A 24,063-nucleotide genomic window follows, 5' to 3' on the forward strand; every position below is an offset into this window, starting at 1 on the left:
TAGAGGCAGGAGAACTGAAAAATTTGTGCAAAATCGCTTTTCCTTTCGGTGCGGCCGCCATTTTGATACAATCATGGTGCAATTATCACGACACATTATTTTTTCAAATCCGTCACAGTGATCTCCCCTGGAGGTATGTCTATCTACCGTGCAAGACCGGCAAACTAGCGATTGTTATCGGGTTCGAGTTTCAGATTTTCTGGCGCGCCAAAGGCCCACCGACGCGAAATTTGCTGCGCCATTCATATTTTTTTCGCGCCAATGGCGCAAAAACGCAGCCTCGGCAGAACTCTGCTTCCTGTATTAGCAAACACTTACCCTAAACCCCCTGTAGTGGCTGATCGTGTGTGTTTTCCCCGTAGTAACTTGAGCTGATTCAGTTTATCACCCTGTGTTTCAATTCTTGTGCCTCGTGTCACGGGACCCGTGTATATCCTCTGCAAGAGAGGATCAAATCATTCAAATATTCACCATCTCATTTTCATCATTATCCTAAAGTTCAATATAACTCTTTCTTAACCAGATAGCATAACACTAGACTGTTTACAAGCAAGTCCTTGCAAAGCCACAGTGTAAGTAAAGAATAAATAAGTTGTTGACTACTCCTCCAAGACTCAAAAGCTCAAACACGCCTTGAAAAACTTGCCCTCAAAAAGTGACAAAACTAGTTTTCCCACTGATCTTGACTTCATTTCAACAGACATAAATCTTAAATCCTGATGGAGAAAAACAATATTGAGTATACAAGTTGCTAAACACTATATTTTTATGTGTAAGAGAAAAGTCTGCACAAAAACTATCTTACATCATCTTCATTACTCCAGGCATTAACATATCCAACCTCAAGAGAATCCTGTATTCTCATGTCATCTACCCCGGTCAGTAATTTAGATACACTGTGATGTCTCTCTCGTCTCTTGTCTCCATCCTGAAAAAGAATATCTCATCATTGCATGCTTTATAAGAAAAAAAGTCAAGTTGTGTAAAACCAACCTTTATTCTATGAAAGAAGAGCATACATTAAAACAAGAGGGTCATGATGACCCTGGATCGCTCACCAGAGTAATATGTTTCAAATGTCAAACTGATGATTTTTAGAATTTTTTTGGAAAATTTTCCGATGTACAATCAAGTAACCCCTGGGGCAGGGCCAATTTTACCCCGGGGGTCATAATTTGAACAAAGTTTGTAGAAGTCGACTAGGCAATGTTACACATCGAATATCTAAGATCTAGGCCTTCTGGTTTATTTTAAGCAAATTTATGAAGATTTCCCTATGTACAATAAAGTAACCCCTGAGGCTGGGTCAATTTGACCCTGAGGGGGTCAAGATTGGAACAAATTTTGTAGAGGTCCACTAGGCAATGCTACATGTCGAATATCTAAGCTCTAGGCCTTCTGGTTTATTTTTAGAAAATACTGAAGATTTTTCTATGTACAATCAAGTAACCCCATGGGGCGGGGCCAATTTGACCCCAGGGGTCATGATTTGAAGAAATTTTGTAGAGGTCTAATAGGCAATGCTACATGTCCAAATATCTAAGACCTAGGCCTTCTGGTTTATTTTTAGAAATTTTTTGAAGATTTTCCTATGTAAAATCAAGTGACCCCTGGGGGGGTTAATTTTGACCCTGGGGTCATGATTTGAATAAATGTTGTAGAGGTCCACTAGGCAATGCTGCATGTGAAATATCTAAGCTCTAGCCTTCTGGTTTATTTTAAGAAAATTTTTGAAGATTTTCATATGTAAAATCAAGCGACCCCTAGGCGGGGTCAATTTTGACCCCGGGGGTCATAATTTGAACAACTTTAGTAGAGGTCCACTAGGCAATGCTACATGTCAAATATCTAAGCTCTAGGGCTTCTGCTTTTTGAGAAGAAGATTTTTTAAGGTTTTCCTATGTAAAATCAAGTGACCCCCCGGGCGGGGTCAATTTTGATCCCGGGGGTCTGATTTGAACAAATTTTGTAGAGGTCCACTAGGCAATGCAACATGTGAAATATCTAAGACCTAGGCCTTCTGCTTTATTTTAGAAATTTTTTGAAGACTTCCTATGTAAAATCAAGTGACCCCTGGGGCGGGGTCAATTTTGACCCCGGTCATGATTTGAAAAAACTTTAGTAGAGGTCCATTAGGCAATGCTACATGTCAAATATCTAAGGTCTAGGGCTTCTGGTTTTCGAGAAGAAGATTTTTTAAAGATTTTTCCATGTAAAATCAAGTGACCCCTGGGGCGGGGTCAATTTTGACCCCGGGGTCATGATTTGAACAAAATTGGTAGAGGTCCACTAGGCAATGCTTCACACCAAATATCTAAGCTCTAGGGGTTCTGGTTTTTGAGAAGAAGATTTTTAAAGTTTTTCCTTTCGGTTGCCATGGCAACCAGAGTTCTGCATGGAATTCAATTCTTTGAACAATTTTTAGAGAAGACCATCCAAGAAACATCCCTGTGAAGTTTCATCAAAATTGGCCTGTTGGTTTAGGAGGAGATGTTGTTTAAAGGAAAGTGTGGACGGACGGACGGTGAGCGATCACAATAGCTCACCCTGAGCACTTTGTGCTCTGGTGAGCTAAAAAGACATTTTTGAAGAAGTTACTTTGAATGACTTTTCATTTAGATCTCTCTTTAATTGCTTACAGATTATCTTAAGTTCACTATACCTCAATTTAACAGATAAGACTTGGCATACTTTACACTTCCTTTAAGGCTGATCATAAATCTTTTTATATGGATTAATTTATGACAAACATTACGGTTTTTCTTGAAATTATGACTTCTTGAAATACAGGAGCCTCCAATCCCCAACTGAAATATACCTTGACTTTGGCCCTATGTAAATCTCCCTGCATCCACAGCCATGCTTGTTTTTCCTCTAGAAAGTTCTGTTGTGGTCCGATTATTGACCCTGGCCGACATATTCTACACCAACCTATCGCCTCTGCTGCTGTGAACTTATAATGCTTCATCATATGACATGCTATCAGAGTGCCAGTTCTACCTAAACCAGCTGCAACAAAATAAATACAAATAATTGTATACTGAAATTTAAACGATTTTCAAACAACAATATTCATTGCAATAAAGTGTAGTATGTTTTTTTTTTGGTAATATTTTGAGTGTTCACTGGAACTAAGAAATTGTTTTTGCTATGGCAGAACTGTAAACCTCACTTCTGGTAGGTGTACATTAGTTATATTGTTTTGAGTTTAACACTGTTTTTCAACAGTATTTCAGCTACGTAACAGCACGTAGTTAACCTAACCAGTGTTGCTGGATTCTGTATCAGTACAAACCCAAAACCTCTTCTCTGCAAGTTTCTGCCAACTTCCCTACATGAACCAGAGGTGGAAGAAGGAATAATTTCAGACAAAATGTCATTTATCAAACTGTCACAGAGAACAAACACCTTGCCCAGGGATCAAACTCACAAGCCCGCTTATTAGTTACACCACACAAACTTTAATTTATTATTGCTTCCTGACATGTGAAGTTAAATGGTAAAAAAACCCAGCTATAACTGCAGTTTGCAATTAGCATTAATAAACATAACTTACCTTTACAGTGTATAGCTATAGCACCGTCCGCATTTTCTGAGAGTTCTAGAAACTGCCGTACTATAGTGTCACTGGGTACACTACCATCAATGAAGAACAGATCAAAATGATCGAAACCTGCATCTGTGAACCGCCGCGCATCATATATTTTCTTGTTCAGTCGGACAATTGTGGTTACATTGTGTTTCCTGAAGTAGGGGAAGTACGCCTCTGGTGCATGTAATGGATAACCTAAGGAGGAAAAAAAAAGAATCATCAAACAAATGGCACAAAGTTAAAATGCCTCATATCTCAAGATACTAAAGCAAGTTCCTAAACAAGTATCTAAAAATTTCAATAAGCTCAAAATATATTGTTACAAAATAAACAAAGTAAACAAAACAGTATTTTTAAACAATTAATTATGCATTTCCCCCAGTGATTTATCTGACATTAAACCTTGTCTAACCTTGACTGTTACTGACTAGTCCAACTTTCACTGTTAGTGATAAGTCATAATTTCACTCTCAGTGATAAGTCTAAGTTTCACTGTAAGCGATGTCCAAATTTCAATGTTAGTGTTCAGTCCAACTTTCACTTTAAGTGATGTTCAGCTTTTACTGTTAGTGAAGTCGGTTAATCTTTGACTGTTAGTAACAACAGGTGACTGGTAAAGAAATTTGCAACAACCCATACTTCATTGTAAGTAAAATGCTAATGTAAAACCCATCATAATGTACTTATTCAACATGAGAGCAGCTTGTCTTACTAAACCAACAGAAACTTTTATGAATGGGAACAATAGCTGACAACTACAGCATTCATTTTGATGAGTTACAGGTGAGAAAGTTCACAGAACACTTACAGGTCTCAGCTTGACTATCTGGAAAGTTCATCTATACAGTATACATGATTTCTGATACAGATAATGTTTACATGATTAAATGTCATATCAAATTTGTTGTTCTCTTGCACATGGGTCAGAAGTATAGCTATATATTACATCAGCTATTAGGTTACTTTTCATTTTGCTTAAAGTGTATACACAAGAGTTTGATTACATGGTATATATGTCTTTAGTATATTGTCTGCCAAAGTCAGTCACTGTTTAGAAGACATTTTAGACGAAACTTGAAAACTGATATGTTTGTATTCATGTCAAAATAAGGAAATGATTGCCAATGAAATTGGAAACTGTTATCTAATATTGTGGCTGATACGTAATAGTTCTGTTATTCACAATGAAATGTCATACCTACCAACCTACACAAAACTTTCTAAACTTGTACTGTTCTATGATGCACATTCAAAATAAAGTTAAGTAGATTCTTGTAATTCATGAACATCCTTTGCAAATTTAAAAGAAAAGAGAGAAAAAGTTCATACAACAAGGTTACAGAATTAAAACAGAGTTAAAATGATAAAATACGTATCCCGTCACCAAGATACCTTATTCAATTACAACATGGCGTACTTCTGTCAACTTAACATGGCATTGATCTTTCAGAAGAAGTCTGGCAAACATCTGTGACTTTTAAAACTAAATAGAGGATAATTGTTGGTTTCGGTGTAATATCACGTTATAATTTCACCGAGTGGGCACCAAAAGTGATATTTTCACGAGTGGCGCAGCCACGAGTGAAAATAACAACTTTTGGTGTTCACGAGTGAAATTACCGTGATATTACATCAATACCAACAATTTTTCTGTTTATTTTATGTCTAAAACTCTACTTTTGTTGTGTTTATTTCAATAAAATGTCGTAATTTGCGGGAAATTTTATCAGGAAGTATCGCAAAGACGACGTCATTTTAACAACGTCATCGTCATATTGTTTCCGGCTTTCAGTACGCTCATTAAACTTTTTGACATTAATCCGGATATCAGATTTGATAATTTTCACTGAATGGCCAGTGAGTTTATCAGGATATAATTCACCGTTATATTTCGATAAACCACCGGAAAACATAAAATAAACTGTTGGTAATAAACTCAAAGGGCTCCTATGTCTGCTAAAAGTAACACAATCTGATTATGGCAAAATCAGTCTTGTTACGCATAAATCAAGGCTTAAAAGACCTAATCTGCATATCTCTATTCACCATAATCTAAGGGCCAGAACTCCAACAGCTGTTTTCAAAAAGGTATGCAAATAGACCGATACATCAGAAATTAAAAATTGAAGTCTTTCTGAGATAGTCCTTTGGGAGAAATATTATAAATAGAAGGACCAAATTATCAAAAGAAAAAAAGATTACACACTAAAAAGCAGCAAAATGATTAAAAGCGGTCTGAAGACTGTGTAAAGATGGAAATAAAAGCCTGTGTTAAAAGAAGAGTTCTGCAGCAAAATCATCAACACAATATCAAACCATATCGGCACTCAATTCCGTTTTACCTTCTGACAGCGACAAACCTACCATTTTCTATCTTGCTCTTTGGATGAGGTCCACTAAATGCAAGGAACTTGTCTGGTATTATCCAGTTTAGATCGCCATTTTCTACCCTCTGTTACAGAAGAAGGGAAAACAAAAAAGTTAAAATAGAGACAGTTACAACATTACAACTACCCTCGGTTACACTCATGAAGGATGGTTACACTAATGAAGGATCAAGCTGAAGGCTCCTGTCCTGCTGGAAAGAAAAGCTGTTAACAGTAAAACCATGGACACCCTAGGTCTTGCCCACTACATGGGGTAATTATCATTCAAAAGCACAAACTACACCACCTGCTACATGCTTTTCACCAGGCTTTAGAAAATAATGAAACTTGTTTTTGAAATGAATAAGCTTTTATGTTATTTTAGCCACCAGTAAGTAAGCTGTATCAAAAGTTGTTGTTCCACAAAAAAGATATTTTGAGTCTATCACAAAAGTTGTTGTTCCATAAAAAAGATATTTTGAGTCTATCACAGTGCTCCAGCTAGGATTAAAAAAGGGCAGGGTGCTGGCACTGAAAAGGGCACTTCTGGGGTGGTGGTCGGTCCGGGACCGTGCTCCCCCGGGAAAAAAATATAACTGGTCCATGCATACCGTGCATTTTAACATACTTTAGGCATGGAATTTGGCATAATTTAGGCATGTTTTTTGGCATACTTTAGGTATGGTCTTTTAATAGGCTATGTCTGCCTTCTCTAATGCACCTATTTATTAACTAAAAATTCTGCTGTTTGTATTTTACTTGGCATTGATTTTCAACTTGTAACATTTCTTTGTAATTGCATACTGAATAACAATATCTATGTGTTTAGGCCTATTTTACTTGCTACAATTTCAGTACACATCTTCTCCATGTAGGCTACTTGATATTTATAAATTTATACCTGCAACATATTATATACAGAAAATAAAGTTTAAACTTCCACTTAAATAAATGAAATCAGGCAAAGTTTTTAACTTACAACAGTCTAAAAGCAAGTTTAGCACTTATAATAGACATATTCCGGGTATCCAAAATTTTATATCCGGATATGGTTACACTTTTTTCTAAAAGTCGTCGAATGTCCAGTTTGAACAATATTTTTGAAAAAATATTATGATGCAAAGACAGTTTAACAGCATTTCACAGTATCTGACATTAAAGTGAACCCTGTCATTACATCTTAGTAAACTAATTTCAAAGAAATCTTCATGAAAAAACGGCAATTTCACAAAGCAGACGACAACTTACTTTCAATTTCAAAAACTTGTAAAACGATAAAATCAAAATATTTTCCTATTTAAATTTGATTGTGATCGATTTTTATTAATTACATATAAATATCTGTTGTCTGGACTTAAGTTTCAGTTGTGTATAAAGGGGCATTTACGACTATATTACCGAAAACAAAAGTACACTTTGACAGGTGGCGCGAAATGATAATGATTTCAGACTGGTTTGCAAACTGTTTTAACACTAAGGTTCAATGATTTTAATGCTAGTGGAGCAGTCTAAAATATCATGGTCTGCCTCGGGCACGATTACAGCAGGTAATATTTGCTAATTATGTCAATGCCCCCCGGCGTGTATCACTCGATAAAAAGGGGGCAATAAAGCAGTGTATTATAATCACAGAGGCAAAAAAGGGAAGTTTGGCTAAAAAAAAGAAATGAATGGTTGTAAAACGGGCAGGGTGCCTGGCGGGGCAACAGGGCGGAACGAATTTCGGAACGGGCGATGCGCCCTGCTGTAAATAGCTAGCTGGAGCACTGTATCACAAAAGTTGTTGTTCCATAAAAAAGATATTTTGAGTCTAACATAGGAGTTATGAAAAGGCCTAAAATGATAAAAACTCTAAATAACAGTGCTTGTGTAGAAATTCACAAGAAAATAATGACGAAACAAAACATACTTTTTCCTGAACTGAAAATTTCAATCACACTTTTACGTTATGAGACATTACTTTCTCACGATAAAATGTGATACTCAAGTGTCTGAATAAAGTATCTATCCATGGTTTTATGTTTAGAAGTGAAAGTTATATGGGAGGTATATGAAAGTGTCTAGCAGTAGTCTCTACTGGTAATGCTTGTTAAAACATGTAATGACAGGTGAAATATATCCTAGAAATAAGGAGAGTTGTCTCCCTTTCCCAACACTATTCCACCTGTTTCTAAGATCATGTCTGAGCTGTCTGAGACTTCTGAGATTATAATGTAACACAAAAAGAACTTTTCTTTGAGATATATATATATATATATATATATATATATATATATATATATATATATATATATATAAGTGATTCCAAAATGTCTGAATAAAACAGTATCTATCCACAATTTTCTCTCTCTATATATTCTTATCTTTAATAGTATCAAGATTTCTTCTTGCACATGAATTTCAAACAGCTGAAACAGACAAAACCCTTTTTGACAAATAAACTTAGCATCTTAAATTGTCTACTGAATCAAATACTTTACAATATGTAAAAAATAGTCATTACAACTTATAATTTTGAATGGACTTTTAACACATATTCAAATTACAGAAATGTTCAGCAAACATGTTATCATGACAATAAATAAAAACACAGGGTATGCATTTCGTAAAGTAATTTCCACAACTTTTGTAATTTTTGGTAGTTGTTTCATAAAAGACAGATGCTAAGGTTAATGTGAAGAAGGGTAAATGTTAATGTGAAGAAGGGTAAATGTTAATGAAAATGTTAGTAATAAACTACGGATTGAAACGTTAGTAAAGAAAGTATGAAAGGTGAAGGCTGACACCCGAGGATTCTGAGGCTCTATGTTCTACATGCGGACTTTGTTGAATTTACCATTTTCTATCTTGGTTTTGGGATGTGGTCCACAGAAAGCGAGGAATTTATTTGGCACAATCCAGTTGAAATCTCCATTTTCTACCTTCTGTAATGGCAAAGTATGAGGTGTAATTAATGAGCAATGAAAAGATGAAACCAATGAATGAAATATTAAAATCTAACACAACATGAGTGATATGAAGCTAGAAAACAAGAGGATGAGAAACTTATATCCATCTATCAGTATTGTCCTACATATTGAAAATAAATTTGGCTATGCATTGACTGAAACTAAATATGTGCTCATAAGAGCACAAATGCCCCAAATATGTGATGTCTGGACACAAAAGTGTGAGTCCTGAAAAGGTACATTGATAATAGTATATGTATACTGAACATACAAACTGAAAAAAATCAATGTTTATTTCAACATTAAGTGATTAAATGTTACATCCATTGTTACGGTGAAAGCTTGTACAAAGTTATTTGAATATACTTCTTTGTATATAAAAGCTATCGGTTACACGACAAATAAAATGATATAACATCTTTGACCTTTAAGCTAGGTATCTAAGTGTTAGACTTGACACAGCATCATTTTATGTAAACATTTGTGCCAAATTATTTGAATACCCATCAGTGTATGCAAAAATTATAGACTGGATGGGAAAAAGTAATGATCTCTATGGGCGACATTGACCTTACGGCTCTTGCATGCAACACATTGTCTAGTTCACAGGGTTTTTTTACCAAGAGGGGAAGGGGCCCAGGTCTGTGGTTTGGGGAAAAAAAAAACTCGGTATTTGGGCAAAGGGGAATGTAAAGTCAATTTTGGAGGAAAACTGCATGATTTAGAAGAAATTTTCTTAGGGGAAGGGGCCCCTATTACAGAAGGGGGAAAAAACTGAGTTCTGGCAAATGATTGTGCTTAGGTGCTTGAATATCCATCCATTAATTCAAGTTATAGACTGAACAAAAAAATCTTTGACCTCAAAGCATGACCCGAGCCTGTAATATGGGAATGGGTCTAGCACTCGACACCTTGTCATGTAATGGTGAATGTTTGTGCTAAGTTATCTGAATATCAATCCAGTCATACAAACATTAAAAATGACCCAAAAATCTTTGTCCTCTAGGTGTGACTTTAGCTTTTAAATTAGGGGTATGGGTCTTGAATACAAAACATTGTCTGGTTATGATGAATGTTTGAATATCTATGCACATAAAAGAAAAAGTTATAGAGCAGACAAAAACAAGTGAATGAAGTATTGCCATGCAATACAAAGTCCCCTACTGGAAGGCACCTAATTTTCTCTATTGTTATTTATAGTAACAACAAAGGGAAGTTAATTAAAAAAAAATCTATATAATATAAGTCCACACATAACTCTTAACCAGGTAGAGATAAGTCATAATACACCTAAATATTGGATGTAACATGCATGTTGTACCACAGAAAAGTGGTCTTGATTTTTCCCTACAACCAGTAATAAAAAAGTTACAATATAAGCTATTTATAGTAACAACAAAGGAAAGTAATTCTAAAAACAAGGGTGCATCATGGTGGTGAACATTTGTGCCAAGTTACATCAAAATCCCTCCATGCATGAAGAAGAAATGCTCCAGACAAAGTCATTCTTGAATTTGACATTTGACCTCTAAGTGTGACCTTGATCTTAGACCTAGGGACCTGATTCTTGCGCAAGACAATCACTCTCATGGTGATGAATATCTGTGCCAAGTTACATCAAAATTCCTCCACGCATGAAGAAGAAATGCTCCGGACAAAGTCATTCTTGATTCTGACCTTTGGCCTCGAAGTGTGACCTTGACTTTAGACCTAAGGACCTGGTTCTTGCGCAACGCACTCTGTCTTATGGTGGTGAACATTTGTGCCAAGAAATATTAAAATCCCTTTAAGGATTGTTGAGTTACAGACTGGACAGAAAAAAAACCTTTTGGCCTTTGACTTCCAAGTATGACCTTGACCTTTAAGCTAAGGGCCCGGTTTTTGCACATGACATGTTGTCCCATCCAGGGGAATTTTTGTGTCAACTTATATTTTAATCCTGTTTTGCATGACAAACTTATAGACCGGACAAGAAAAAATTCCTATTGAAATTTGATCTCCAAGTGTGACCTTGAACTTTAAGCTAGGGTTCTGGGTGTTGCGCACAACACCTCAACTCATCATGAAGAACATTTATGCCAAGTAATATTGTAATCCCTTGATGGATGACAGAGTTATTGACCGGACAGGAAAAAACCCCTGTTGACCTTTGACCTCCAATTGTGACCTTGACCTTTGAGCAAGGGGTCCGGGTTTTGCGCATGACACATCGTCTTATCATGGAGAATATTTGTGCCAAGTAATATTAAAATCCCTTATTGAATGACAGAGTTATAGACCGGACAGGAAACAGACCCTGTTCATGCCATGTAAACATTTGACTGCAAAATGTGACCCTGAACTTTGAGCTAGGGGTCTGAAAGTTGTGCATAACACATCATCTTATTATGACGTATATTTGTGCCAAGTAATATTAAAATCCCTTCATGGATGGCAGAGTTATGGACCGGACAGGAAAAAAGCCCTGTTGACCTTTGACCTCCAATTGTGACCTTGACCTTTGAGCCAGGGGTCTTGGTCTTGCGCATGACACATCATCTCATCCTGTGGAATATTTGTGTCAAGTAATATTAAAATCCCTTCATGAATGACAGAGTTATGGACCGGACACGAAATTGTGGATGGATGGAATGACAGATGGAAAAGTGCTTTCCTATAGCCTCTATATAGCCATCTTCTCATCAAACAATCTATCTTGTACTTTTTTGACCACCATGTCATTTTTTAGCCAAGGGGGTTTGCACTGGTTGCAATGCACTAAAGGTAAATACTTCCGGCATGATTACAGTAACTATGATATTGGAAATACTCAACTCTAGTTCATCAAATTCAACATGTAGATGCAAGTATATTCAACATTCAGATGCAAGTAAATTCAACATTCAGATGCAAGTAAATATATATAGCAATCTAGCTGCTTGAATTCCTACATCTGCATTGACTGCACGGCATGAAATATTGATGTGTCAACAAAACATATTGTCAACTTTTGTGACTATTATTCATAAGATCAATATGTGTCTTTTCAGCTCATCACTTTTTCAACACTGTTCAAGGCATTTCACCTTTAAAACAGATGTTTTTGTTCCTGGAAGTGCTTTCTTATAAATCCTGGTGTACAACATCTAAATGACTTTCCAACATAAAACACAACTCAAGAGAGGAGTGATTCTCATCACAGCCTGTTAGACGCATTAATGTCACATAAAAACTTTTTGGCCGTTTCTTTTTAGAAAAGTAGACAACAGTGCAACCACTATATATAATACCTGTAAACTTTCATTAACCCACATAATGTGTGAGTGCAGTTAATGCGTAATAAATGCATTCATGTAAAAGGTAAACTAAATAGATGAAAGATAAGGTGGCTGCCTTCCATAAAACACGAGCTGTACTCAACCAGACAAAACATGTATACTGTCCCAGATATATTAACTAAATCCATGTAAACAAACAGTAACAGGAAAGTAAACAACTTTTTAACAAAAACTGCTGAAAACTGTCCAAACTTAAATCCTGTGTGAATCAATAAAATGACTGTCTGAACTAGACTGATATTCAAACAGATGCTGATGTTCTAATGTGAAAACAACAGGGCTATGATGGTCATAGCTTGCTCACCTGACCTAGCAATTTTGAGAAAAGTCTATATGAGCCGTGCCATGGGAAAACCAACATAGTGGGTGTGCGACCAGCATGGATCCAGACCAGCCTGCGCATCCGCGCAGTCTGGTCAGGATCCATGCTGTTCGCTAACAGTTTCTCCAATTCCAATAGGCTTTAAAAGCGAACAGCATGGAGCCTGACCAGACTGCGCGGATGCGCAGGCTGGTCTGGATCCATGCTGGTCGCACACCCACTATGTTGGTTTTCCCATGGCACGGCTCATATAAGGATGATGTTTCTGACCAAGTTTGAATTTATTCAAATAACAAGAGCTGTCCATAAGACAGCCAAGCTCGACTATTCGAAATATTGTCACAGAAGCAGGAAATTATTACCCAAAATGTTAAATATCAAAAGAGTCTTAAGTTCGAAAGGGGACATAATTTGACCAAAATAAAGGTCAGAGTTATGGGACTTGGTGCTATCAACTAGTTTTATAACCCCGAAGAAACATGTTAAGTTTCAATTCAATATCTGCATTAGTTTTGGGGATAGTAACTTGCATGTAAAACTTTAACCAGAATTTTCTAAGTCCAAAAGGGGGCATAATTTGCTCAAAATACATGTTAAGAGTTATGGAACCAGTGAGGTTGGTAATTGACCTAGAAAAAGAATAAATAAGTTTCAAAGCTATATGCCTTTTGGTAATAGCTGTATGTACTTGCACGCAAAACTTTAACCAGGATTTTCTAAGTCCAAAAGGGGGCATAATTTGCCCAAAATACATGTCAGAGTTATAGGACTTGGTGCTATCAACTAGTTTTATAACCCCGAAGACACACGTGAAGTTTCAATTTAATATCTGTAGTAGTTTTGGAGATAGTTACTTGCATGTAAAACTTTAACCAGGATTTTCTAAGTCCAAAAGGGGGCATAATTTGGCCAAAATACATGTCAGAGTTATGGGACTTGACCCAGTGAGGTCGGTAACTGATATAGAAAAAGAAAAAATAAGTTTCAAATCTATATGCCTTTTAGTAATAGCTGTATGTACTTGCACGCAAAACTAACCAGAATTTTCTAAGTCAAAAAGGGGGCATAATTTGGCCAAAATGAAGGTCAGAGTTATGGGACTTGGTGCTATCAACTAGTTTTATAACCCCGAAGACACATGTGAAGTTTCAATTCAATATCTGCATTAGTTTTGGAGATAGTAACTTGCATGTAAAACTTTAACCAGAATTTTCTAAGTCCAAAAGGGGACATAATTTGGCCAAAATACATGTCAGAGTTATGGGACTTGACCAAGTGAGGTAGGTAATTGATCTAGAAAAAGAATAAATAAGTTTTAAATCTATATGCCTTTTAGTAATAGCTGTATGTACTTGCACGCAAAACTTTAACCAGAATTTTCTAAGTCCAAAAGGGGGCATAATTTGGCCAAAATGAAGGTCAGAGTTATGGGACTTGGTGCTATCAACTAGTTTTATAACCCCGAAGACACATGTGAAGTTTCAATTCAATATCTGCATTAGTTTTGGAGATAGTAACTTGCATGTAAAACTTTAACCAGAATTTTCTAAGTCCAAAAGGGGGCATAATTTGCTCAAAATACATGTTAGAGTTATGGAACTTGACCCAGTGAGGTTGGTAATTGACCTAGAAAAAGAATAAATAAGTTTCAAAGCTATATGCCTTTAAATGATAGCTGTATGTACTTGCATGCAAAAACTTAACCAAGGTGTGACGCCGACGCCGACGCCGACGCCGACGCCGACGCCAGGGTGAGTAGAATAGCTAGACTATTCTTCGAATAGTCGAGCTAAAAATGTAGATGTGGAGCATCCACCTACCAGTATACCTTTTTTTTTTTGCATATCCCGAATCCTGCTTCAGGTGCGGTTAAGAATTTTTACCTCTGCTTTCCCATGCACATACAGAATTTTTTTCAAAGTTATTTATAGCAATTCTCCAACACAGGTAACAATAATTATGTTACAAATAAACCTGTTTGATGCTTTAATGCTAATCTTTTTTTACAGCTGTCAACGACTGTCTCAACATAAGCATTTTATCATGCTGTCAAATTTCTTAGTTCTCAATGTCTTTGTTATTTCATAATGAGGCAGTAATGGGTTCAAATGCCTCGAACTACTATAGTTGACCCTACAATCCTTACCAAAAGAAAAGGAAAGGTTAGAAATACAGGCAGCAAGCTCATTGAGATGTGAAAACATACCCAACCCAACAGATGCTTTAAAAAACTTTGAAGTAATTGGAAGTGTAAATTTGACATTTTGACCCATAAAGTCTGAAATCTAAAACCACTCTTACTGAATCATGAAATCAATCAAGGCAATCCATAAACTTTAAAGAAATGTACACTAATCTGCTTAATCAGGTGTACAAATCCTGCTTAATTCACCAATAACTTTGTTATAACATTATGAACAGATTATTACAGTATATTTATGTAACTTACCTCATAATGTTCATATTCATCAACATCAAACGTGTCAAAATTAAAAAATCCATTTGCTAATGCCTGAAAAAAAGACAATATAGGTTTAGAATCAAGCTAGTCATAAGAACAGTACATCATCTAAAACACTGCGACAACATACTTTATTATTGGATTTTCGTTGGGTTTAATACCATACCAACATGACCAACACAAGTATGAGTCAAATGGCTACTTTCTAGCTTCTGATAGGGAAGGAAGACCCCCAGTTGCCGCAATGGGCATTATTTCATCACAGGACGGCATCTGGGAAGAACCACTGACCTTCTGTAAGCAAGCTGAATGGCTTCCTCATATGAAATAATTTACGCCTTATGCAAGGTTTCCAACTAACAGTAGTGAGAGGCAATTATAAGCCAGCAGCCTTAACCACTCAGGCATTGAAGCCCTGGCAGCCTTACTTCTGGATATTAATGTAATTCTAAGATAACACTTTTCAACAGTATTTCACTTGTATTCTGCGAAACACTTGACCTAACTTACTGGCAATTTTCATTCAGGAATGTGGATGTCTGACCTTAGACAAACTGTCTACAATTTATAAAGCATCCTTTGCCCCAGACCTTAACCGACCTCCTCCTGATTGGACGTTTTGTGCTCTATCAATTCAGCCAACCAGACTGGCTGTACTTAAAACTGAGTGCGAGTACCACTGTGTCCATTTATTCAGCCAATCAGGCTCCCCGTTACCCAAAATTGAGTGTAATTTACACTCTATGTTTATATACATTATATACAGATCTAGTTGGTTTACAGTCTCGTAACAGCATATTCATAAAACTTATTTTTACTGCAAATAACAATGTTTTTACATGACTTTTTTCATAACAAATTAATACTTACTTTATTTAACCCATGTAAAACATCTAATAATGTGAGGTTGTATGTACAGGCACCAAATGAGGCATCCCTGAAATAAATGAAACAATAAATGAAGACTTCTTATTGAACATCAAATTGTTTCATTCATATATAAATCAAACTCTGATAATTTCCACCCTTTTCCTTTTTAAAACTCATCCTTAATAGGGGTCACACATTAAACTGGAATCCACCTAAAAACCGGAATACACTTTCCATAAGCGGAATACACCTGTATTTTTGGTATATACGAGTGTATTTCGGTTATGTAAATTTCCCGCGCAGTCGCCGAACTTCAGTCTCGTATAAAATCATTTTGCGTGAACGTATTTTATTTTCCTTTTTATGATAAATATGATTGAATTATATCAAAAAACCTTCAAAAATACCTTTAACTTAAAAAACACAGGTGTATTCCAGTTATGGAAAGTGTATTCTGGTGTATTCCGGTTTTTAGGTGGATTCCAGTTTAATGTGTGACCGCTTAATAGAAGATTTTTTCATTTGTTTTTCTTTTTAAAGTGATGCCCACAATTCAGACCATAATTATGGTAGGTTTACTATTGACAGAAAGACCACTGGTGCATCTGTTGCCACTGAGGCCTCTTAACAGGTAGTATGTCCAATATATGTGTAGCACAGATGACAAAAGTACCAACCATTTTGCTTTCTATGATCAAAAGTAATCAGTCTTTAGAGCAGTTTTAAAAAATTTAACTCTACATTTGATACTATGATTCATTGCTTTGAAAATATTACAGTTTTAAAGCAAACAAAGTTTTTACATCAGTATACCTGCTGTCTCAAGGTTATATACTAAATGTGACATTCACTTGAATTAATAGTCCACAATCTAACAAAACAAGGTCATGACAAACTATGACCAACTTTCTCGTTTAATTTTATAATTCAGGTACATTATCAGCATCATCAATTAAACAACTATCTAATGTACCAGTCTATCACCCAGAAGCAAAAAAAAAGTTTAATAAAACAAAACATTTTTCTCTGACAGCATAAAAGGCTTGAAGGATATTCTTTATTTGTAAAAATGAAACTGTGTTTTCTTCACAAAGATACCCTCAACCTGCGAGCATGTGCATAAATTGATGCTTTTTTAAAGGCCAATTTATCCGAATTGGGAGAAATATTAATTACCTAAAGGGTAAGAACGGTGGATTTGAACCAGCAACCAACGGTCTGTATGCTTCTTCTGGTGTCTTCTTTAAATATATAATCTGAAAGACATAAACAAAACTTACAAAATCCCTTTATAGAAATATACAACCATTAAAATACATGTACACCAAAACAATATTTCTGATTTTTAGTAGACCAGTATTTATCAAACCATGTACATGTACTAGTTAACTTACAGTTCGTTTTTGTAAACATGATGTCTGTAAACATTAAAGATTGCGTTTTGTAACCTTAACTCAGCGTTCCATATTTTAGTGTGTCTTGTATAATGTGTCTTGTATAAGAAAAACATGAACTCAAGCTAAAACAAAACAATCATAAAGTAGAAAGGTCATTTTGCAAGTAGAGAAATTTTGGTTTGAAAACGTGTAAACACGTATGACCTAGTAATCAAACTGTATATAGCATTATCACACAATGTTTTTGTTTTGTATTTGTTGACACAATTTCACTCATGTGGCAACTTTTCTACTTTTGACGGTGGAAAAAGATGAAAGGTATCCCACGCTCAGGCCTGTTTCAGGCAATGAAGGAAACCTTATTTAGAAGCAACTTGCTGATTTCATAAACTATGAAAAATTATAGAGATTTAGTGCAAAACGCTGAGCTATAGAAAAGTCATTTATGTGTCTTAACATGTACAGTTTCCTTGGTCAAAATTCAAAAGGCTTAGTAAGATATTAGGCCATTTTTAATATCCTCCTTAAAGGTGGATAATCAGATTTTGGCCATGTAATGGATTTGTTCAAAAATTTAGCATCTGATCATTTACACTCATTTATGTTCACTTAACACTTAATACAAATTAGATTTTCACTGGAGGTATTTTTAAAATTTTGTTTTCGTATCCTGGTTGCCCAACCAAGATAGAGTTATTTTATCATAAGTATAAATTTAATAAACATACTTTGCCTAAGGAAATGTATAAATATTAGACATATTGTAATATATTTGTAAAATATTTGCATTAAAAATTATGTTTTTAGATGAAATTCATTAGAAACGCAAGTTTGAAAAATTATTATTACCTCCCTTTGCCTTTCTTGGTTGCGCAACCAAGATAGATTGGAAATAAATTAATTCAGAAGCTACACACAGCTTTTAAACTTGCATTTTGGTTCAGATTGTTCAATAGTTGATATGTCTATCAAATGCAAATGTAAAACCAGACTTTGTATCGAAATAAAAAGAAATACCCTGCTTTTTATATACTTTCATATTAAAGGGGAGTAATTGCAAAATTTTACAAAAATGATAAAATATACATTTCAAATAGGAATCTAACTCTATGTAATTGGTCTTTTTGTTCCTTAAATAATTCTCTACCAGAATATACAAAAAGTAAAAAATGTCATTAAATGTTGTTTAAATGTGACTGACCACCTTTAAAAACTTCTGAACAAATGTATTGAAAGTTTGCTTTAGACAGTTCATTTTAAATAAAGTTTTTAACTTCCAACATCAGACAGTATTTAACCAGTTCCCAGATTTTCTCCATTCAAAAGTATTATAATAATTCATAGATGGTCATTAACCTTTGATAATAAGGTGATTACTGTTTGATCAATCTTTTCCATAACAATTTTTTTTTCTAGATTTTTCAAGAAATGCAAGATAATACCACTCATACACCATTTTAAACAAGTCTGAGGGTTTTTAACATATCATTATTTTGAATTTACCATCAAAAAATGATTTCCATTGTAATTTTAATCAACTCTGGACACAAGTCTTCTTATTTTACTTGTAGATGCACTGTTAAGACATTCAGGGTATCTTAGATAATATAATATTATAAGCAACATTTCATAAAGTTTTTGTAAAATTGTAGTAGAAAATACATTTTTATATTTTGTATTTAAATGGGTCTGAATTTTACACTTTTGTGTCACACAGGCAAAACCATATTTTTGGCCTTAAAACTGATATTCAAGAGACATTTTAAATATTCAAAAATATCCTACTACCACCATTAGAGACTGTTGCAATGATGTATCCATGGTTCATACAGGACTTGGCAAAAAAAAATTCAAGGACTTTTCAAGGACTTTGTATGGATTTTCAAGGACTATTTTAATCGCTTTAAATCTTAAATTACAAAACCATTTAGGCTCTTCATAAGGCATTATGACAGAAGAAAAGTTACAGAACAGTTTTATTTTCCATAAGCTACAATAGCATATCTTAACCTTTATGAGATCTTCAATGGGATTACCTTTTATGAGCTATATTTGCCTGTATACATACTTAGTACATGTTTCTTATAAGTCTTTCAAGCTCTCAAGACTACATTTGTAGTTTTCAATTTGTCCTCAAGGGACTTCACTTCTTGTTTTGGCGTGTGATTTCAACGCACTTTCTCCCATAGTTCCGACTTCAATGAGTTTATCACATACACTTATGCTTGTCTGATTTAAACTCCTTTAACCACGAAGAATAATCATCCTGTGTAAGCCATTTACTGGCGAAACTACATTTATTTTTTGGGCCACTCATTGTTGTTGTTGATAGTCACGCTACAATGACCTTGCACATAATATTTTAATGTTGTGAAAATCGCTATTCCATATCTAACTTCCGTACCGAAACGGTGTTCAACTAGCGTTCCCTCCGTGGGTGTGCATGTATTTTTATTTTACACCGTTTTTTCGCTCGTTTTGACTTATTTATTATTTATTTTTTGTATTTTTCCCCTACAATACGATTGCACCCCCGTTTTAAGCAAAATTTAAGGACTTTTCTACCTTTTTTTTCAAAATTCAAGTACTTTTTCAGGGGATTTTTGGAAGAAAAAAATCAAGGACTTTTCAAGGACTTAGGATCAAATTCAAGGACTTTCAAGGACCTGTGCGAACCATGGTATCTATAACTTGTATCCAGATCTTGCAAAAAAAGCTGAAGTTCACAAAAAAAAACTATTTACAGATTTGGCGAATCAAGCTGTAAATTTTTTACCAAGCAATAACACTGTCTTGTAAGCTGTACGGCCGTAAATGTTTAGACACTTCCAAGATGGCTGACGCTGAAAGTCAACACAGGTAGGTGTTCCAGTTTTTCATTAATAACATGTTTTCTTCAACCCTTTTACCAGCCACACTTATAGCAAATGATAGCGGAATAACATGTTCCTCCTCGGCATTATCTAAGAGTTTGTTGATTTCATTGTTTCTCGCATTATATTGACGCAAAATGTGCCAGTCTGATGAAATTAAAATCGAATCGAGGAACGCACATTATTTTCGGTCGTATCTTATTCAATATTTATATCTGTTTGAATATTTCTGTGGTATTTTGAAGCTTTTTACTGGTTCTTTACGGTGGTAATGCTTGATTTTACGAAATATATCTGGAAATATAAACTTTTTTACGATTTTTAAATTGTCAGTACAGCGGCGTAGACTATACCAACATATTCACGCTGAGCGGTGTAGACACGTTTTTTTTGTGAACGGTTTATACATAAAATTAAGTGAAAAAACTGAACGGTGTAGATACAAGTTTTGAATGGTGTATACATTGTTTTCCATTTTGGGTTTATGCCATTCACGTGTTATTACTGTTGACACTCAGAAAGAAGTTAACGTATCGGACCATTTGTTAACGTATCTGACAGCAGTAATTTTCGTTTTTAGAATAAACATACATTGAATTTTAATATGTTTGGTGTATATTCCCATATACATGTGGTGTGGTTTTAGTGTATACACTGATGTATACAACTGATGCTAACGGTTGGCTATAAAATGGGTTAACGTATCTGATGATTTTGTTAACGTATCTGATGATTTTTTTCTGTGTACAATCAAATGCATATCTATGTCCAGACTATTCACCAAATGTGAAAAGGTGCTTTGCACAGGTAATTGTTATATACTTTCATTAAGAACGTATGCTAAAATCTGTACTTTTTCATTTTTCAGGTCTATAATGGCGAAAAGTCGAGCTTAATATAAAAAAGAATATATATAGAGAAAAAAGAAGAATGATTAATCATACCTGGAAAAGGAGCATTTACGAGCTAAAGGAAACCGAGAGTCCATTCACAAGCACAAATTCGTTTGAGAATGATACAAAAAGAATGCAAATGATGCCTATATCACATCATGATCTGAATCTTCTTGGAGTAAAAAATTATTCTAGAAAAGTAATAAAAATAACTGGAGATGTCAAATGCAATTATTGTTGAAGGGAGAGAGGCAGCACAAAAAAGCAATATCTCAGTCAATGAAAAGAGTATGATGAGAGTAGTCAGTGGAAGAATAGTAAAAACGTGTAAGTGTTAGACACTATCAGAAAGCAAACAGGTCTTGGTAGAAAAGGGCTGAAAAGTTCCAACACGAAAATAGTGAGACCAATTTGTCGAAAACGACTCGACGAAGAGAGAACGTGATGAAGACAGAAATCATTTAGTTCCTTGAAAGGGAACATCATGTCAGTATTCAGATGCCTGGGAAAAAGATACCAAAGCCCATGAACCAAGGTGATAAGAGACAAGTGCATATCCTCAATCATTATCTAGAGAATATATATCAAAAGTATAAAGCAGAAAACCCAAACATAAGGATTTCTAAATAAAGTCCAAGACAGTAAAGCCGACAATGAAAACGTAAAGTGACAGATGAAAGTTCCTGTTGTTGGATCATTTGTTTTGGCTAAATATGAGGGCAAACAGTATGTGGGTAAAGTCCGACTCCAATGAAAAGGATGCGCATGTTTCGTTCATGGAAAAGACCCGTGTCAAATGGTCGATACCACTGTTCAGATGGCCTTCAAAAGCTGATGAATTGTGGGTAGACTTTGAAAACATCATATCTTTAATCTAGGAACCTTCCCCCTATGGCAAGACCAAAAGGCAGTACAGATTGAACAATAATGACTCTGCTTTCTTTGCTAACTGATGTTCAGACTGATGTTCAGTTTACGACAATTTAACTTTAGAGTTTTTGTGTTTACGTATCTGATGACATTTTTTCTTTGACTCCACTAGCAATAGCAGAAGTACTAGTATAGGTTATATTCACATAATTATGTAAATTTACATTGAATGTGTTTGAGAAAATGCAGTATTCTTTATATACCATTTTTCCTACTGAATTTGCATTTAAACTTTAACCGTAATAAATGATTAATTTTTAACTGTTTTTTTTTTATATTTATTTTACTGATGTATGGACATTATACAGAAACGATGCAGTAGAAAAAATTGTGAGGTATCGGTCAAACAATATGCATATGTTATGATAATGTTTGTTGTAATAGTTCTTTTTCACATTTCCATTCATTAGATGTGTTCATTCATTCATTGTTGCCTTTCATCAGATATACCTCTGGTTTACGCATAAAATTATTATCATATATATACAAACATAAAATAATTAGTACCGTAGATACCCGTGTATAATGCGCACCCGTGTATAATGCGCACCCCCGATCTTAGTCCAAAATCCTGGGAAAAAAAAAAAATTTTTGGTCAATTTTGAGGTGGATGGAAAACGAAAGTAGAGTTTACATCGACACCGGTAATAAATTTTATCTCCACGGCGGAGAGCAGCATCGGTCTCACGGTACTATCGATTTTTGTTTTCTCGAAAATAAAACCAGTAAATTATTGTTATATTTGTTGTTTTACCTTTTTTAATTCACTATTTTGAATAAATAAATAGCAGCTGATTCAATATTTCGGAATGGTATCTTTCAAAATGACATGAGCTTCTCAATTTAAACTGATAACAAAAGGTGTGATAGTCTTTTTGTCACGATCATAAAGCCAGTAATTACGTGTCACCTCGTGTCAATTATGTTGTTCACAGTTTGATCTCGGTTAAAGATAATTCTCGATCTTTAATTAGTAACATAATTTTTGTGATTTATAAACATTTCTTTCGTCAAAATACTTTTAAATTTATATGAAATTAATTTTGTTTGAAAGAAAAATAAACAATTCGATCTTTTACGGAACGTAACGGCAATCTTAGATTTTAGCGGAGACAGTAAGCGCGGGGAGTAGTTTCCCTTTACCAAAATGGCGAACATCGGTAACAAACTTGTTTCGAAGTTGGAAAATTGTCTATACCTGTGTATTATGCGCACCCACGATTCGGGGGTGGTCCCGGGGGTCAAAAAACTGCGCATTATACATGGGTATCTACGGTATAAATCAAGTAAGGTAGTAAGCAAAAGATTTTTTTAATATAGTTACCTTTGTAATATGATAGTTATTGTAAGATTTGTGTTAAACAATAGCGGTGTAATTTTGAAAGAGATATGAAAGTGGTCAGTTAACAAGAAATGTTTCATTTGATTACACTATGCAAAACGTAGAACAAAAACGAAACATTGTTAATTTTGATTTACATACATAAATGTTTCTAAATTTCCATAACAAAGTTTTACATGATACAAAAGTGTAATTTTGTCAAACTTAATTTCACTGATTAACGTATCTGATGAGAAAAGTCAACACCTTTAAAAAATATGATTTTTTTGGTGTATTAAGTTGGTTGGGAATCACCCATTATCAGTTTTATGAAACTTGTATGTTGTAATTTCAATGAACATTGAGATAGGTTTGATCAGATTTACTTTCATTTTTCCCATTTTCAAAAATGAAGTTGGAACTTTAAGTGAATTTGAACGCGTAGTTAATTTACATATATTTTTAAATGGCATTTTTAGCATAGCCGAAATTAACTTGTATCTACACCGTTCAGTTTTTTAGCTTAATTTTATGTATAAACCGTTCACAAAAAAACGTGTCTACACCGCTCAGCGTGGATATGTTTGTATAGTCTACGCCGCTGTATTGGCAATTTAAAAATCATAAAAATTTTGATATTTCCAGTTATGTTTCGTAAAATCAAGCATTACCACCGTAAAGAACCGGCAAAAAGCTTCAAAATACCACAGAAATATTCAAACAATTATGATTACTGAATAAGATACGACCGAAAACAATGTGCATTCCTCGAT

General features: G+C 34.8%; 1 protein-coding gene across 13 annotated transcripts in view; it reads right to left on the minus strand.

Annotated features, from left to right (window-relative positions):
- The window catches only part of LOC123525140 (dual specificity protein phosphatase CDC14AB-like), a 59,072-nt gene that overhangs the window by 20,082 nt on the left and 14,927 nt on the right, over positions 1-24,063 (minus strand). For 7 of the 13 annotated variants that reach the window (XM_045303924.2, XM_045303915.2, XM_045303913.2 and 4 more), the window contains exons 5-12: positions 17,053-17,132; positions 15,877-15,943; positions 14,995-15,057; positions 5,957-6,044; positions 3,557-3,787; positions 2,819-3,009; positions 806-928; positions 319-437 (exon numbers count right to left, since the gene is read on the minus strand). In XM_045303924.2, the coding sequence (XP_045159859.1) occupies positions 319-437; positions 806-928; positions 2,819-3,009; positions 3,557-3,787; positions 5,957-6,044; positions 14,995-15,057; positions 15,877-15,943; positions 17,053-17,132 (962 nt within the window). Of the gene's footprint in view, positions 1-318; positions 438-805; positions 929-2,818; positions 3,010-3,556; positions 3,788-5,956; positions 6,045-8,794; positions 8,883-14,994; positions 15,058-15,876; positions 15,944-17,052; positions 17,133-24,063 lie in introns of all 13 variants that reach the window. The other 6 variants (XM_045303914.2, XM_045303912.2, XM_045303919.2 and 3 more) reach the window with 1 other exon arrangement.

This window comes from Mercenaria mercenaria, chromosome 3 (genome assembly GCF_021730395.1).
Source record: "Mercenaria mercenaria strain notata chromosome 3, MADL_Memer_1, whole genome shotgun sequence".
NCBI lineage: Eukaryota > Metazoa > Mollusca > Bivalvia > Venerida > Veneridae > Mercenaria > Mercenaria mercenaria.